The sequence below is a fragment of the Podarcis muralis genome, chromosome 13 (assembly GCF_964188315.1).
Source record: "Podarcis muralis chromosome 13, rPodMur119.hap1.1, whole genome shotgun sequence".
NCBI lineage: Eukaryota > Metazoa > Chordata > Lepidosauria > Squamata > Lacertidae > Podarcis > Podarcis muralis.
In genome coordinates this window covers 13,828,132-13,842,879 of record NC_135667.1, presented here as the reverse complement: position 1 = coordinate 13,842,879, position 14,748 = coordinate 13,828,132, and the positions used below count along the sequence as shown (strand labels likewise).

Sequence of the window (14,748 nt, the reverse complement as noted above, 5' to 3'; positions counted from 1 at the left end):
ACTGAGGAAAATGAACAAAGCAGCATATAATTTGAGAAACAGAAAATAGGGAGACGTTCAGCCAAATATACAGGGGAAAACTCTCTCAGAACTACACAGCCAATCAGAGCATGTGATACCTCACTAGAAATCATGCCACTCTGCTAAGCCTCCTCCGTACCTGGTTAGCTGTCTTATTGATAACAGAATTAACCTTTAAGTTACAAATTGAAGCATCCCTGCTGTTTCATTTCTGACAACCACAACTCCCCTGATCCCTTGCCTCTGCTGGCAGAGGGGGCCGATGAGAGTTGCACTCCAGCCACATCTGCTGAGTCACAGGTTCCCCATCTTGATGCACCTCCTACAGAACGGAGCAGCTTTCTTGACTCCTGTTTCCCCTTACAGGTGATGAAAGGCCACGATGCCTCCATCCATTCCATTTCCTTCTCCTCGGCTGGAAATGTTTTGGCAGCAGGAACCCTGATGGGATCTGTCCATCTCTGGTCGTGGCAGGAGGCTGTTGTCTTGAAAACATTCTCAAGTCACTCGGGTTGTGTCTCTGTTGCTCTGTTTCTCCCAGGGGGTGAACTGCTCACAGCAGGAGAAGATTGCAAGGTGGTATTATTACTACTAATAATAATATTGTATTGATTGGGAATGGGTAGAATGTTGGGAAGAAGTATATGGAGATTTGGGTGTATCCTTTCCAGAATCTTGGGAATTGTAGCTCCATGGCGTGGTCACTCTTAACAAACTACAGTTCTCAGGATACTTCAGGAGGGCAGCAGGGAAGCTATGACTGTTCATACAAGGTGTGACCGGAAAGTTCGGTGAATGGTCACAGAAATCTTCAAACGTACATTTTGTGGGCATTGGAAACCCACAAAATGCTCACAATTGTGCATGGAGATGAAGCTGTAACTTGAAAGGCAGTGTGTGAGTGGTTTAAGCATTTCTGTGAAGGGCGGCAAACCATTGAAGATGACCCCCGGTCTGGCAGACCGTCAACGAGCAGAACGTCAGCAAACGTCGACAGAGTTCGTGAGTTATTGATGTGGGATCGGCCTTTGTCTGTTCAAATGATGGCGGAAGAATTGTATATTCTGTGTGAAATCAATACTGAGGTTACTGAGTTGTCCCATCCTCCATATTCTCCCCATCTGGCCCCACCAGATTTCTTTCCCCCAAAACTGAAATCTGCACTGAAAGGGCACAGATTTTCCAACATTTCACACGTCCAAAGTGCTGTGACAAGGGAACTGAAAGCAGTACAAAAAGAGGACTTCTCCAGAAGCTTCCAACAGTTCTACGGACGTTGTCAACGGAGCATTGTATCAGAGGGGGCCTACATTGAAGGCCTGTAAGGCATGTACATTCGAATATTTCTCGCTGTCCGATTTCTGTGACCATTCACTGAATTTTCCGGTAACACCTTGTAGAATCACAGAATTACAGAGTTGGAAGAGACCCCTGAAGTGTTTAAGTGGGATAATAGTGCTTTAAACAGTGTGGATGCGGCCACTGAAGAGAGAGAGTGTGTGTTAACATTGCAGGAGGGATCTCTTCTCAGTATGATGTGTGCATGTCTTTGTGCCTAGCATAACTGACTTTGTGCGTTCTGAGTTGCAGGTCCAGCTTTGGGCAGGTCACCAGGGGCAACTGTGGAATACCTTGCGGTCAGGAGTCTCCTCCCCAGCTCTGTGCACTGCAGCCAATCCCGATTGCAGCCGCTTGGCTGTGGGGTACCATTCGGGGGACCTCCGGGTCTTCACACAGCTTTGGCGTACGTTTTGCATTTGTCTCCTTAAGCCATTTGAATCCTCGACGAAACCCTGCGGCCTCCCATATGTTGTTGGATTTCCGCTCCCATCAGCTTGGCAAGAGCAGCCCGGTGGTCAGGGAATATGGGAGGTGCAGTCCAACAACATCTGAAGGGCACCATATTGGCTGTTCCTGGTGTTAATAATAATAATAATAATGATGATGATGTATATGCTGCCCATCTTACTTGGTTCCCGAGTAAAAATTGCTTCCCAGGTGCAATTCTATCCTGGAGGACTGGTCTTCAGCGGTCCCAAGTTCTTCCATTTTATTTCTGTCTCTCTTAGACGCTCCACTGCCCCACTGTGGTGCAACGGGGGTTGCTATCTGTAGCCTGGCCTGGCTGGACAGCCTCCACCTGGTTGGGGGCAGCAGCGACGGGTCCCTGTACGTCACAAACACCTCCCAGTACAGCCGCCTTTGCCTCCGTAAGCTGCAAGGCCACAAAGGAGCCGTGACGGGCCTCGCCGTCTTCGAGAAGCTGGTGGCGTCGGTGTCAGGTGATTTGGAGAAGAAGCCCCTGGTGGGAGGCGTTACGTTGCTTGCCTTTCTCCATCCTTGCCTCTCCTTAGGGCTTCAGCCAGAAGCTGTAGATGAAAGGAAGGGAGAGTTTGCAGGGCTGGATAATGCAGGGGTTGATTTAGACGACCTAAGTAGCTTCTCTTTTGCCTTGCAAACTGCATGACAGTGGAAGGAGAGAGGGAAGCTTGTAGTAAGAGGCAGAGCTGATGCGGGCTTTGGGCTTAGGCTCCGATTATCATGTGGGCCCATTGTGTTTTTCCCCCCGTCTGAAAAACCTTGGCGATCCACTTTCAGTCATTGTAGGACTACATTGAGTTTAGATGGACCCAGGGTCTTATATTCTTATCTACCTCCAATTCCTTTCTTCCTTCCTTTTTCTCCCTCTCCCTCTCCTGTTGTATTCTGGCTATACCAGCCTACTCGAGAACCGCTTGTGTTGAGATTTCTCCAGAGCCTAGGAAGTGATTGGTGCCTCAGGGATGGGTGCCCCTCCCTGGCTTGCTTCTGCACTTTCTAGAATAGGCCTTCAAAAAGTTGGCTTTCTTTGCTGGCCCAGTGACTTGGCTGGAAATGAAAGTGGAGCAACTTCTATCAGAGCAACTAGGGCCCTGCATTGTCAAAGTCTATGGGGAGAGCAAAGGCCAGAGACCTAGACGGAAGCAGCTTGCTGCAGTCGCCATGTTGTTAGGGGTGTCCATGGCAAAGGAGAAGCTGGCTGCACAGCCCTGTCTTCCATCTGGGTCAGTGAGGACTGAGTAGAGTCCTGAGGGTCAGACATAGAGGCCTGGAGGCCTCCCCTCGTGATCCCTCAGTCTGAGGCCACAATTTTTTCACCAGAAGTCCCCCCATCTTCTTTTTCTCTTTTCTAGAGGATTTCACTGTCCAGCTGTGGCTTTCAGAGACTCTGAGACCAACGGATCCTGCTGCAGATGCTGACATCCTGCCCCTTGCTGTCCTCCGGGGTCACACCGGGGGGGTTACATGCTGCGCCTTCAGCCTTGACGGCCGCTACCTTGCCACGGGAGGCAAAGACCGAGTGAGTAAGGCAGCCTTGTCTTGAGGAGAGGACTCCTCCGCAAGGCCCAGCAGTGGTGGCACAGAGCAGCTTCCTTGATCTTCCCCTTGCAATGCACACCTTTGAATTGATGTTGATATGCGCTCAGAGCAATTGTGAGGCTCAGCTGGCCTAACTAATATCTCAGTGGGCAAGCCTGTGCACCAAACGAGATGCCCCAGAATCCTTTGCAACATACTTCTTGGCAGAGGAGATGCTGTGGCAGAGGCAGAAAGCCCTTTTCAGCCTAAGGGGGGGTCACATTGCCTCTGAGGCAACTTTTTGAGGGCCACATGCCAGAGTTAGAAGTGAGCAGAGCAACAGATGTGAATTTTGCCTCTTGTGAAGTGAGCAAGTGTCTGTACCCATGTACCCGGTCAGTCCTACATCCAGTCCAGCAAGCGGTACTGTCAGAGTTCAGTGACACACGTTCCAGCCAGGCAGAAGTATTCAAGGGACGGTGCAGAGCAGGGACATGGAGTGGGCGTGGCCGGAGGAGAGTCCTGAGGGCCACACAGAAAAACCTAGAGGGCCACATTCGGCTTCCAAGCCAGAGGTTGGTCATCCCTGCGATATGAAAAGGCAGAAAGTGTGTGGGGGGGGGGGAATTACTGCTTTTTTTTATAATAATGTTTATTTTACAGCAATTTAAACAAAAAAGAAAAAGCACAGAAAAAACAATACATTACAATACAAAAAAAACACTAAAACATTAAACTAACAAGACAAAACAAAAACAGTTTAAAAACACATCAAAGTAAAAAAGAAAAAGGAAAAAAAGGGGGGGGGGAGAAAGAAAATTTTCCCAATATCTTATCTTTCTTTCTTTCACATATTTCCACGACCTCCTCACACCTCCCTTTTTGTATTCCACATATAATAATTATATCAGCAATTCCTTTCCATCTTCCCCTGTTTTCTATCCTATAATTATCTTAACACATTTTAACCTTATTTTTCCTTTAATACTCTATAAATCTATTTATACTTAATTCCTTATAACATTTCTACTAAAGCCATATCACTTCATTCCAACATTCTTCTAGCATTCATTAATTTTACAATGTTTCTGTAGATAATCTTTAAACTTCTTCCAGTCTTCTTCCACCAACTCTTCTCCCTGGTCTCGCATTCTGCCAGTCATTTCCGCTAATTCCATATAGTCCATCAACTTCATCTGCCATTCTTCCCTGGTGGGTAAATCTTGTGTCTTCCAATACTTCACGATGAGTATTCTTGCTGCTGTTGTTGCATACATAAAAAAAGTTCTGTCCTTCTTTAGCACCAATTGGCCGACCATGCCCAGGAGGAAGGCCTCTGGTTTCTTCAGGAAGGTATATTTAAATACCTTTTTCATTTCATTATAAATCATCTCCCAGAATGTCTTAATCCTTGGGCATGTCCACCAAAGGTGAAAGAATGTACCTTCAGTCTCCTTACATTTCCAACATTTATTATCGGGCAAATGGTAAATTTTTTCAAGCTTGACTGGGGTCATGTACCACCTGTAAATCATTTTCATTAAATTCTCTCTTAGGGCATTGCATGCCGTGAATTTCATACCTGTGGTCCATAACTGTTCCCAGTCAGCCATCATTATGTTATGTCCAACGTCTTGTGCCCATTTAATCATAGCTGATTTCACCGTTTCATCCTGTGTGTTCCATTTCAACAGCAAGTTAGACATTCTTGACAAATTCTTAATTTTTGGATCTAACAATTCTGTTTCCAATTTTGATTTTTCCACCTGGAAGGAAAGTACTGCTTTTGGAGGCAGAGCAGAGTAAGGAACAGGGCAAAAGACTGGTGTAATGTTAACAAAACGTAGGTTCTTATTTTATTTTTTTCACTGTGTTCCGCTCCGGTTTTCAGGCCTTGTTTCTCTGGGATGTCAGGGACCCCTCCCAGAAGACCCCTTCCCTCTGGCGCTCCATGCTTTTCTGCCACCAGGACTGGATCTCCTGCTGCGCCTGGGCAGGCCCCATGTTGGTGAGTTTGGATGGCCACTGCACGGAGTGGGTGGGTAGGTGGGCTTTTCATGCACGAAGAATCCCAGAAATGGAGGGGGGAGGACCAAACAGAGGCAGTTTACGGCCCTTCCTAAAGGGCAGGTCTGGGCACCCACCTATTTAACCTAGCAGCTCTTTGCAGTAGCTCATCCTGCATGCAGTTGGCTCCTACATGCAGTGAGTGGGGAGGAAAGCTAGTGTTTGGGCACAAGGGGAGCTAACAAGCTGCTTTTGGGTTGTCTTGGACTCCCAGCTCTCATCAGTTGCAGCCAGCAGGGCCAATAGTGGACATTTATTATTTGGATTCAAAGGACAGCCCAGTAGAGATGGGAAAAGGCAGAAATTTCAATTCTGGCCTGTATTCATCATACTTGTCACCGTTTCCATTACGATGCAGTTTGGTTTCTGCTAAACACTACGTGTCTTCTGTTAAACATAAATTACAAAACTGTCTATATAACTTACGTAACTTACATTTATTTGAGTGTCAAAATGATGGCAAAAAGTTGTCAATTACATATCCTTTGTAGACTTCCAAACAACGTGAATGAATCCCATTTGACTAATTTCTGTTCCCGACAACAGGCAGACATGTGAATTGCAGCATTTGTTCACTTCCTTTTCTACGTTCCTCTGAATTCTCTGGCATCCCTAGGTCCCGGAGCAGCCACCAGTGAAGGGCCCTTGTCAGGGTGTTGGGATGGTGGCAGCTGCCCCAAGGATGCTAGGTGCTGATACTGGCCTTGATGTGTTTGGTACCCTGGTGATAACTTGCCGGCTGATTAATTGGAACATCTGATTCCTCCTGTCATCTTTCAATGGGGAAACTGAGGTGGTTGGGAGTATCACCCACAGCAGGTCTCCTAAATTTAGCAGCCTCTGATGGACATCCCACCATTTCTAACTTCCTGTCTGTCCTTTGCGTTCTTCCCCAAACAGCTCACAGGCTCCAACGACTGCACCGTCTGTCTCTGGGATCCCAAAACTGGCCAGCGCCTCCAGGAATTCCTGGGCCACCAAAGCCCAGTATGCAGTGTCACGAGTGAGGTAGGCAATAGAATCCTTCTGAGGCTCCATCCTTCATTTTTCTACCTTGGCCCTAGACGCTTTCCTGAATTCTCCAAAGCACACTGGATTGGGCTTTGCGGCCTCTAAAATGAAGAGGTGGCAAGCCATGGAACGTCCTCTTCGTCATCTGCCTGAAATGGCACCTGAAGGGACAAACCAGATGTCATGTTAAAGACATGTTTGCTTTTAGTGTGCATATTTTTCTGGGTGGGGCTGGAGGGGGTTGTGCTCCAAAACCTCTGGGGAGTGCCAGGGTGGGTGAAGGCTGCAAACAGCAACGGCGGTGGGTGGGAGAGAAGCTTATCTAGGTTGCAGCAGGTGTGGAGGGGAAACTTCTCGCCTTCTCTTCCCCTCCTGAAGAGAATCCCTCCTTTTTTGGAAAATGCCATATTTGCATTGGGAGGAAATCCCCTACAGATTCCAGCTGCCACAGCAAATCCTTACATTAAAAAGCAAAAACAAAGAAACACTGCTGTACAGGTTAAATCAGAGCATTGCAGAGTTGGAAGGCACCAAGAACTGGTTTATCTAGTACAGCCCCTGTCAGTGCAGGAATCTCTTGTCCAGCGTGGGGCTGAGCTATCCTAGCTGAGTACAGATACATCTTACCATCTTGCATAGTTTGGCCTTGAGTGTCGTCATGGATGCCATTTAAAAAAACTCAGTGCTGTTCCCAGGTCCTCCCAAGTCCATTCTAGTCTCCCCAACTCTATTATTGACCTTGTGTCTATGGCCTATCCTGCCTTGGCTCCCCTTTGACACAACCAGTCCTTCAGCCTGGGGTGGAGAAACCCTTTTTTCATCCTGGGGGCCACATTTCTTTCTGGTCAGGCTTCCTGGGGCCACATGCCAGTGGTGGGTGGGGCCAGAGGCAAAAGTGGGTGGAGCAACAAATGTAAATGTTCCCCGCACAACGCCCTCTTCTCCGTCCATGCAAGCAAGAAGCACTATCAAGAGTGCGAGGGCCTGTTCCATCCAGGAAAAACCAGTTGGGGCAGTGAAGTGAGGGGTGTGGCACTTGGCCCTGCGGTTCCCCATCCCTGCCTTAACTCTGTGCATGGAACGCTTGTTGCAGTCGTCCTCTGGATAAATATGCGTGGCCTTGGTTCATCCCTTGTTGACCGCTACTCTTTCTGGTTCCTGTGACAGAAAGAACATGTCTTCTCCGTGGGCAGGGATGGGATGCTGGTGGCGTGGAACCGACAGGGGCTGGAGATGACTCGCTTCTTGGCTCACCCTGACCGGGCCAACCACTGTGCAGGCTTCAGAGATCCACGTAAGATACTTCAGCCACCACTTTTTGAAAATCCAGGGCAGGGAAATGAGCTCTGAAATTCTGGTCTCTGTTACTTGACCATATGATACATATGATCAATGCATATTTGCATTTATTTTAGATGAGCATATGGTTAAGGTTCACACGAATATGTATGAGTTTGAATGCTCAAATTGTTCACTGTCCAAGTAAGGTATTGCAAGCAGCCCTTTCAAGACTGTTGATCTGAGCTGCCTAGCAGATTTTGAACTTGGTAATGTAAGAATACCAGGGTCTGACAGGGGGCTGTGGGTAGCTGAGCAGCTTGGCCTCTCTGAAGAAGCTTAGCTTAATTACGTGACTGAAGACAGAAGACCTTTCTTTGGTTCCTGCAAAGTCACCTGTGAGAAAGTTGGCTGTTTTTATTTGCCAGTTAGATAAGGAAGATTTTAGTGAATGTGGAAATAATAATAATTTTATTATTGGTCAGATATGATTTTATAAATAGCCAGAATTAAAGAAAAAATGTGAAAACAGATTTTCAAAGTGGGAAAGTATTGCCCTTAAAGTTGGGGAGTGAGGGGTATTGTCACTTGGAACAGCTGACCTGCTTTCTGCCCTCTACCCTGCCTTCATAAGCATTCTGTTAGTACATTTCTTTCTTTCTTTTCTCTTTTCACAGGGGAAAAAGAGTTTATTTTGGCTGCAGCTGGCGGTGATGGCACAGTGAAACTTTGGAAGCCCCTGAAGGTGAGAGATGGGAGGAGTGTGTGTGTGTGTGTGTGTGTGTGTAGATTTGATGTACTAAACATTCGCCAACCTTGTTCTCTCCAGATATTTAGACTACAACTCCCACCAGCCCCTAGCCAGTGCCCTGTGCTGTCTGATGGGAGCTGTAGTCCAGAACATCTGGAGAGAGAACCAGGTTGGCAAAGGCTGCCCTAAACAAAAATGCCATTGGAAATTTGGCTGGTGATTTGACAACTCAGAGACTCTGCAGTTACTTGCGTTAAGGGCAGCCTGTTATCCATAGCTGCCTAATAAATATCTTAACGTTTACCTGTTAGGCTATATTCCCACCCACCCCAAAAAACAACCCACAACCTCTTGGCTACGCGTGTAAGGCTGGGCAAACCAGCCACATCAGCAGTTTAAATGTCTCCTATATCACCTCTTCTGAGGCTGTGTGCCCAATACACCCTTTAAAGCACATTCCAAGCGCACTCTTTCCCTCACAGGAGTCTGGGCACAGTAGTTTACCCCTCACAGAGGGACAAATCTCAGGAGCCCTTAACAAACCACAGGGCCCAGAATCCTCTGAAGGAAAGAGTATGCTTGGCATGTTCTTCAAAGGCACACCCTGGGCTTGCCTGCCTCTCACAAATAGGGCATGCATGAGGGGAAATTGACAAAAGTTGGCTGAACTTCAGAGCTGCTGGAACACTTACTGAGTACTAGGTTAGAAAACAGCTTACCTGATGGATCAACCTTTAGCTATTCTAGTTGTTAATGGATAGGAGCCAACCTGGTCTGCCCTGGACCTACTCCATAATAATCTCTTCCGCATGGGCAACTCTTGGCAGCTAGACCCAAGCCCTGTTCTGCCTCCCAGCTCCTTGCTCACTCGTTTCCTGTTTCCTCGCAGCTGGCGGAACCTGACGTCTTCCCTGGCCACTGCGCTGCCATCTGTGGGGCTGCTGCTTCCCCAGCATCTTCCTCTTTCCTGACAATATCCAAAGACAACACAGTCCGAGTGTGGGCCGTCCCCAAGGAAAAAGGTTAGTTACTCGGGGGGGGGGGGCTGCTCACAGCTCCCTGCATTTGTGGGTCAAACCAAAAGCTTGGCTGGGTCAGAGGAGCCCAGTTGCTTGTGTTTTGCGTCCGTTACCAAAGAGCCCATCTGCCTTATACCGAGGGAAGCCATTGGTCCACCTAGCTCAGTATTGTCTATGTGGATTGGCTCTGGGCTCTCCAGAAATTCAGGCAGATTCTTCCTAGCCCTCCTTGGCGATTGAAACCGGGAGCTTCTGCATGCAAGGCAGTTAAGCTCTCCCACTGAGCTTACAGGCCTCCCCACACTTAATGACCAATTTGGGTGTGTTCGTTTGGTGCCAGAATTTTGTGTCCACACGATTAAACCAGCTGTGTTTGGAGTGGAGGGTGGAGAGATTTCCAGCTGACCTCTCACGACGACACATTGTGGCTCCACCCTTTCCCCTCACTGTGCACATTAGGGTCGCACAAACCATCCATTTCAAGCACACACCCCAAGAATCCTATGAACTACCCCTCACAGAGATACAATTCCCAGTGCCCTGGACAAACTACGATTCTCAGCATTCTTGGGGAAAAGTTGCATGTGTGCATGTGACCAAATACACTTTTTAAAACTGCAAATTGGTTGGTCCCAGCTGATCGTTGTCTTGCTGAGCCGTTTCCCCCCTTGCTCACCAGCAGGAGCCGCCAAAGACCTTCCCACTCACCAGGGTGCCATCACGGCCTTGGCCTGGTCCCCCGATGGGAACTTCGTTGTGTCTGGTGGGGAACGCGGAGACCTGGTCCTCTGGCACAAAGCCAAGGCAGTGGAGAAAGTGAAGGTAAGCCCAAGGGTGCTGGACTCCCCAACATCATCTGAAGGGCCACAGCTTCCTCACCCCTCGCCTCTCCAGTGCCGGAAAGAAGGCTTGGAGGGAGAAGCCGCCACCTGGTGGCCAGAAGAGGGACTTGCAAATTGAGAATCATAGAGTTGGAATGGACTCTTGAGGGTCATTCAGTCCCAACCCCCTGCAGTGCAGGAATCTTTTGCCCATCGTGGGCCCCACGGCCCCAAGATTGAGAGTCTTGTGCTCTACCAACTGAGCTATCCAAATGCACCTTAGGCTTCGTCCGGCCCTTCGGTATAGCAAACCATTGCATGAGTGGCTTTGCTTCTTTCACCATCCAGGCCGGCCAGCGTTGCATCAGTGCCTTAGCCTTCACTTCCAGCCGCACCATCCTTGTGGCAGCTGATGGGATCAGCCTCTGGTACATAAGCAGGCAGCGCGATGGAACCATCAGGTAAGGTTGCATAAACCGTCCCAGGACTGCTGGGTCTCCATTGTGAGCCACTTGTCCTGGGAGTGCCTGACTGCACAATGGAGCTCTCAGCCCCATAACCAAGAGAGAGCTCCTCCAGGCCTCTGCTTCTCCACAGCTGTGGCTCCACAGCATGTCGCTGATCCTGAGTTTTTTGTATTCTTCTCTCTGTGTGTATTTCTCCCTTTTCCCATTGCACAGCTTGACCCGCAGGAAGTGCCTGCGCCAAGCAGAGGAGTCTTCTGCGCTCTGTGTGGGGGTGCTCAGGCCCAGCGGCCCCATAGTCCTAGGAATGGCCGATGGAGACCTGCTGGTGCTGCAGCCTGGAGCTGAGAGCTTCCAGCAGAACCCGTGAGTTGGAGGAACGGTGGCCCTCGAGGGGCTGGGGGAAGACATCTCTGGGTGGTGGAACAGTCTTCCTTCCATGGCTCCAATGCTGATCTTCTTCATCTCCATCCCAGATACACAGACAAAGTGTGGGATATCCAGCAGCACGTGAGCTTTGACATATCTGTGTCCGAGGAAGAGGAGGAGGAGGGGCATATATTTCACATCTGGGACTCCGTGCACAGCCCAACCTTGTTCAAGATGGTGAGTGGCCACTGAGTGGCCCAGGTGGGAATCACCACAGGATTTGGCCAATTGCTGATCTCTGAGCCTGCCAGGCTGCGTCTACCTGCATGTTGTTGTTGTTGTTTAGTTGTTTAGTTGTGTCCAACTCTTTGTGACCCCATGGACCAGAGCACGCCAGGCACTCCTGTTTTCCACCGCCTCCCGCAGTTTGGTCAAACTCATGCTGGTAGCTTCGAGAACACTGTCCAACCATCTCGTCTTCTGTCATCCCCTTCTCCTTGTGCCCTCCATCTTTCCCAACATCAGGGTCTTTTCCAGGGAGTCTTCTCTTCTCATGAGGTGGCCAAAGTATTAGAGCCTCAGCTTCACGATCTGTCCTTCCAGTGAGCACTCAGGGCTGATTTCCTTCAGAATGGATAGGTTTGATCTTCTTGCAGTCCATGGGACTCTCAAGAGTCTCCTCCAGCACCATAATTCAAAAGCATCAATTCTTTGGCGATCAGCCTTCTTTATGGTTCAGCTCTCACTTCCATACATCACTACTGGGAAAACCATAGCTTTAACTATACGGACCTTTGTTGGCAAGGTGATGTCTCTGCTTTTTAAGATGCTGTCTACCTGCATAACCCCTGCTTATTATTGGTGGATTGATTGCATTGACATCCCACCTTTTTTTCAAAGGGAGCTCAAGGTGACTTTCGTGGTTCTCCCCCATTTCATCCCCACAGCAACCCTGTGAGGTACGCTAGGGGGAAGGGGGAAGTGACTGGCCCAGGGAGCTCCATGTGGGGGACTTGAGCCCAGGTTTCCCAAGTCCTAGCGGAAACTATGTACAAAGTCTCCTGATGCCTTTAACACTTTGAAAGAAGTGCCCAGGGATAATATCAGCTCAGAAAGCAGCTCCGTTGGTGGTTTTAAGCAAGCATATATGTGTGCAGGCCTCAGGTCTGGGGGTGGGGGGGGTGGTCAAATGTGGTTCTGCAGGCCTCGCCAGATTGCTCACCCCACACCTGAGCTTTCCCGCTACCCACCCTCATTCCAGGTACTTCCGGTGATGCCTGGTTTTTGCAGGAATTGTTCCACCAGGCTGTCCAGTCCAAAAGGATGTCCTGCAGCTCAGTTGCCATTGTGGCATGGCTGCCTCAGTTGTTCTGTGATGTTGTGCCCTTGGTCTGACCAAACTCAGAACTCCCAAGGCCGGTGGGAGGTGGGTCTTCTGCCAGGAGAGGCCTGCTAATTTCTTGAGTTGCCCTTTCCTCACCAGAGCCGTCTTCTGTTTGTTCCTTTAGAGGGTAACCGAATCTGGGAAGTTAGAAGACACAGACGCCCTGGAGAAGATACCATGGGTACCCAAAAGGCCCTCTGTTTGGGTCACTGTTGCCCGGCAGGTCAAAGGTGAGGCTGAGACCAGGTTCCTGCTTATCCCGGTCTCAGTTTTATGTTTTTTTGAGAGAGACTTTTGCTGAAGCAAAATGCCACTCTTGCGCTCAGAACCTTCTTGTTGCTTAATGTTGTGCAGACATATTTGAAACTCTGGGGGCGTCCCCTGCTTGGCAGCCCCAGAGGAGCCCGTGTTGATGGCCTGCCTCTGGAATGAAATCACATTTAATGGGCTTAAAACATTTGATATCTAAGATTCCAACGAGGTGCAATAATTTTGTAGGTTGTAACTGGGTGGAGAGTGGCATGGTGCAGGGGTAGCCAAATGTCATGCTCCCCCAAACTCCAGACTGCAATTCCCATAGGCCTCAGCAAGCATGGAAGTTGTATTAAAATGAGATCTGGCAGGCACCCTATTGGCTACTCCAGCACAGAATATAAAAATCCCTGTAAAAGACAGCAGAAATCAGTTTGCATTAGAAAGGTGGATGTGTAAGTGGTAGATTTTGGATATGGGCTTGAGGGCACCTGGTTGGCCACTGTGAGAACAGAATGCTGGACTATAGGCTTGATCTAGCAGAGCTCCAGCTGATTTGAAAGCAGTGGAGTTAGGGTTGGAGGGAGAGATGCACTCTTAATTCTGGCTTTTCCATTGGGGCAGGTAAACTCCTATTATGCGCAGACTCTGAAGGATGCCTCTGGACTCAGACCCGGCAGACTGAGGAGAGAGTGGATAAATGGAAGGCTGACGGCTGGCAGAGGAAGAAGGCAAGTCCTAGGGATGGGGGGAGAAGATAGGATGAATGGGGACCCACCTGCGCCTGAATCATCAGCCTGAGCAGCAGCCTGAGATGCCTCCCGGGTGCAATTTTGAGTCACGTGCCTGTGGAAGTGACAGGGATTTTGAGCCCTTGCCTACCTCAGGGGCCTGATCCAGTTTGGTGATGCTTCCATAGAGTTCACTTGCAGTGCATCCACATCTAGGGGAACTGCAGTTCTGTAAAGGAAGGTCGTTTTAGGTCTCTTAGCAGGAAAATCTAAGCTTCCTCGACAAACCTACAATGCCCAAGGTTATGCAGTGTAAACCAAAAGAGCAGAAGTTGCTTACCAAACAATCTTATGTTTGTGGCATGGATGCAGTTTGTTCTTCTGGTGGAGCAGGAAAATCCTGCCCTGTGGGGAACAGTGAAAAAGTCCACTGGAATTCTGCCGACTTTGCTGTTTTTGTACCACAAACCAGACTCTTAATTTACATGCTATTTTTTAATGAGATGAAACTGCCCTGAGTGCATTACATACATTCATCATGCTGCGTTTAGACTGGCTTGTTTTTAAAATGTGAACCACTTTGAACACAGACGTATTTTAGTAAATGCAGTGTAATAGTTAGTAGACTGTGAATATGCAAAGCGACTTTAAAAATGCACTCGGAGTTTGAGAACTGGGACTTCCTTAACTGGCCTGAATCCTCAGGGTCACAGAGAGGGTGGGGTAAGGCAGTGTGATCTCTCTCCCCCCCCCCCGCCGCCCCCCTGTGGCCCCAAGGAAGCACATTCCAAGCCCTAGCAGACTTAAAAAAAAAATTCTTCTGGGTCTGTTGTTACTAGATTCACAGTGACAAAATCACAGCCCTGCATGTCCTCGGTGACAGGATTGTAACAGCGTCACATGACCGAGATGTGAAGATTTGGGATGGCAACACTATGAAACTGGTGAGTAACTTCACACTCCCCTTCCTCTCCCTGTGGGGCATCTTACATTGCACTTTTAGTATGCACACAGACTTAGCCTTTATGTTCCAAAACTGGCACAGTTAGTGTGTTTGGACTAGAGCTGTCCAATATAGACACACCATAAAGCACATGGCTTCCTCCAAAGAATCCTAGGAAATATAGTATAATGGTCCTGGGAGTTGTAGCTCTGTGAATGGTTAAACTACAGTTCCGAGCATTCTTTTGGGGTAAGGAGTCATATCTTGTATGCCTTAGTGGTTTTTTTAAAAACTTGGC

General features: G+C 48.7%; 1 protein-coding gene across 6 annotated transcripts in view; it reads left to right on the top strand.

Annotated features, from left to right (window-relative positions):
- The window catches only part of TEP1 (telomerase associated protein 1), a 56,155-nt gene that overhangs the window by 40,632 nt on the left and 775 nt on the right, over positions 1-14,748 (top strand). For 5 of the 6 annotated variants that reach the window (XM_077916955.1, XM_077916953.1, XM_077916957.1 and 2 more), the window contains exons 40-55: positions 388-597; positions 1,612-1,765; positions 2,091-2,303; positions 3,195-3,361; positions 5,252-5,368; positions 6,328-6,435; positions 7,606-7,732; positions 8,394-8,461; positions 9,357-9,489; positions 10,166-10,308; positions 10,656-10,768; positions 10,988-11,137; positions 11,248-11,377; positions 12,649-12,754; positions 13,401-13,507; positions 14,347-14,451. In XM_077916955.1, the coding sequence (XP_077773081.1) occupies positions 388-597; positions 1,612-1,765; positions 2,091-2,303; positions 3,195-3,361; positions 5,252-5,368; positions 6,328-6,435; positions 7,606-7,732; positions 8,394-8,461; positions 9,357-9,489; positions 10,166-10,308; positions 10,656-10,768; positions 10,988-11,137; positions 11,248-11,377; positions 12,649-12,754; positions 13,401-13,507; positions 14,347-14,451 (2,151 nt within the window). The remainder of the gene's footprint in view (positions 1-387; positions 598-1,611; positions 1,766-2,090; positions 2,304-3,194; positions 3,362-5,251; positions 5,369-6,327; positions 6,436-7,605; positions 7,733-8,393; positions 8,462-9,356; positions 9,490-10,165; positions 10,309-10,655; positions 10,769-10,987; positions 11,138-11,247; positions 11,378-12,648; positions 12,755-13,400; positions 13,508-14,346; positions 14,452-14,748) is intronic. The other variant, XM_077916956.1, reaches the window with a different exon arrangement.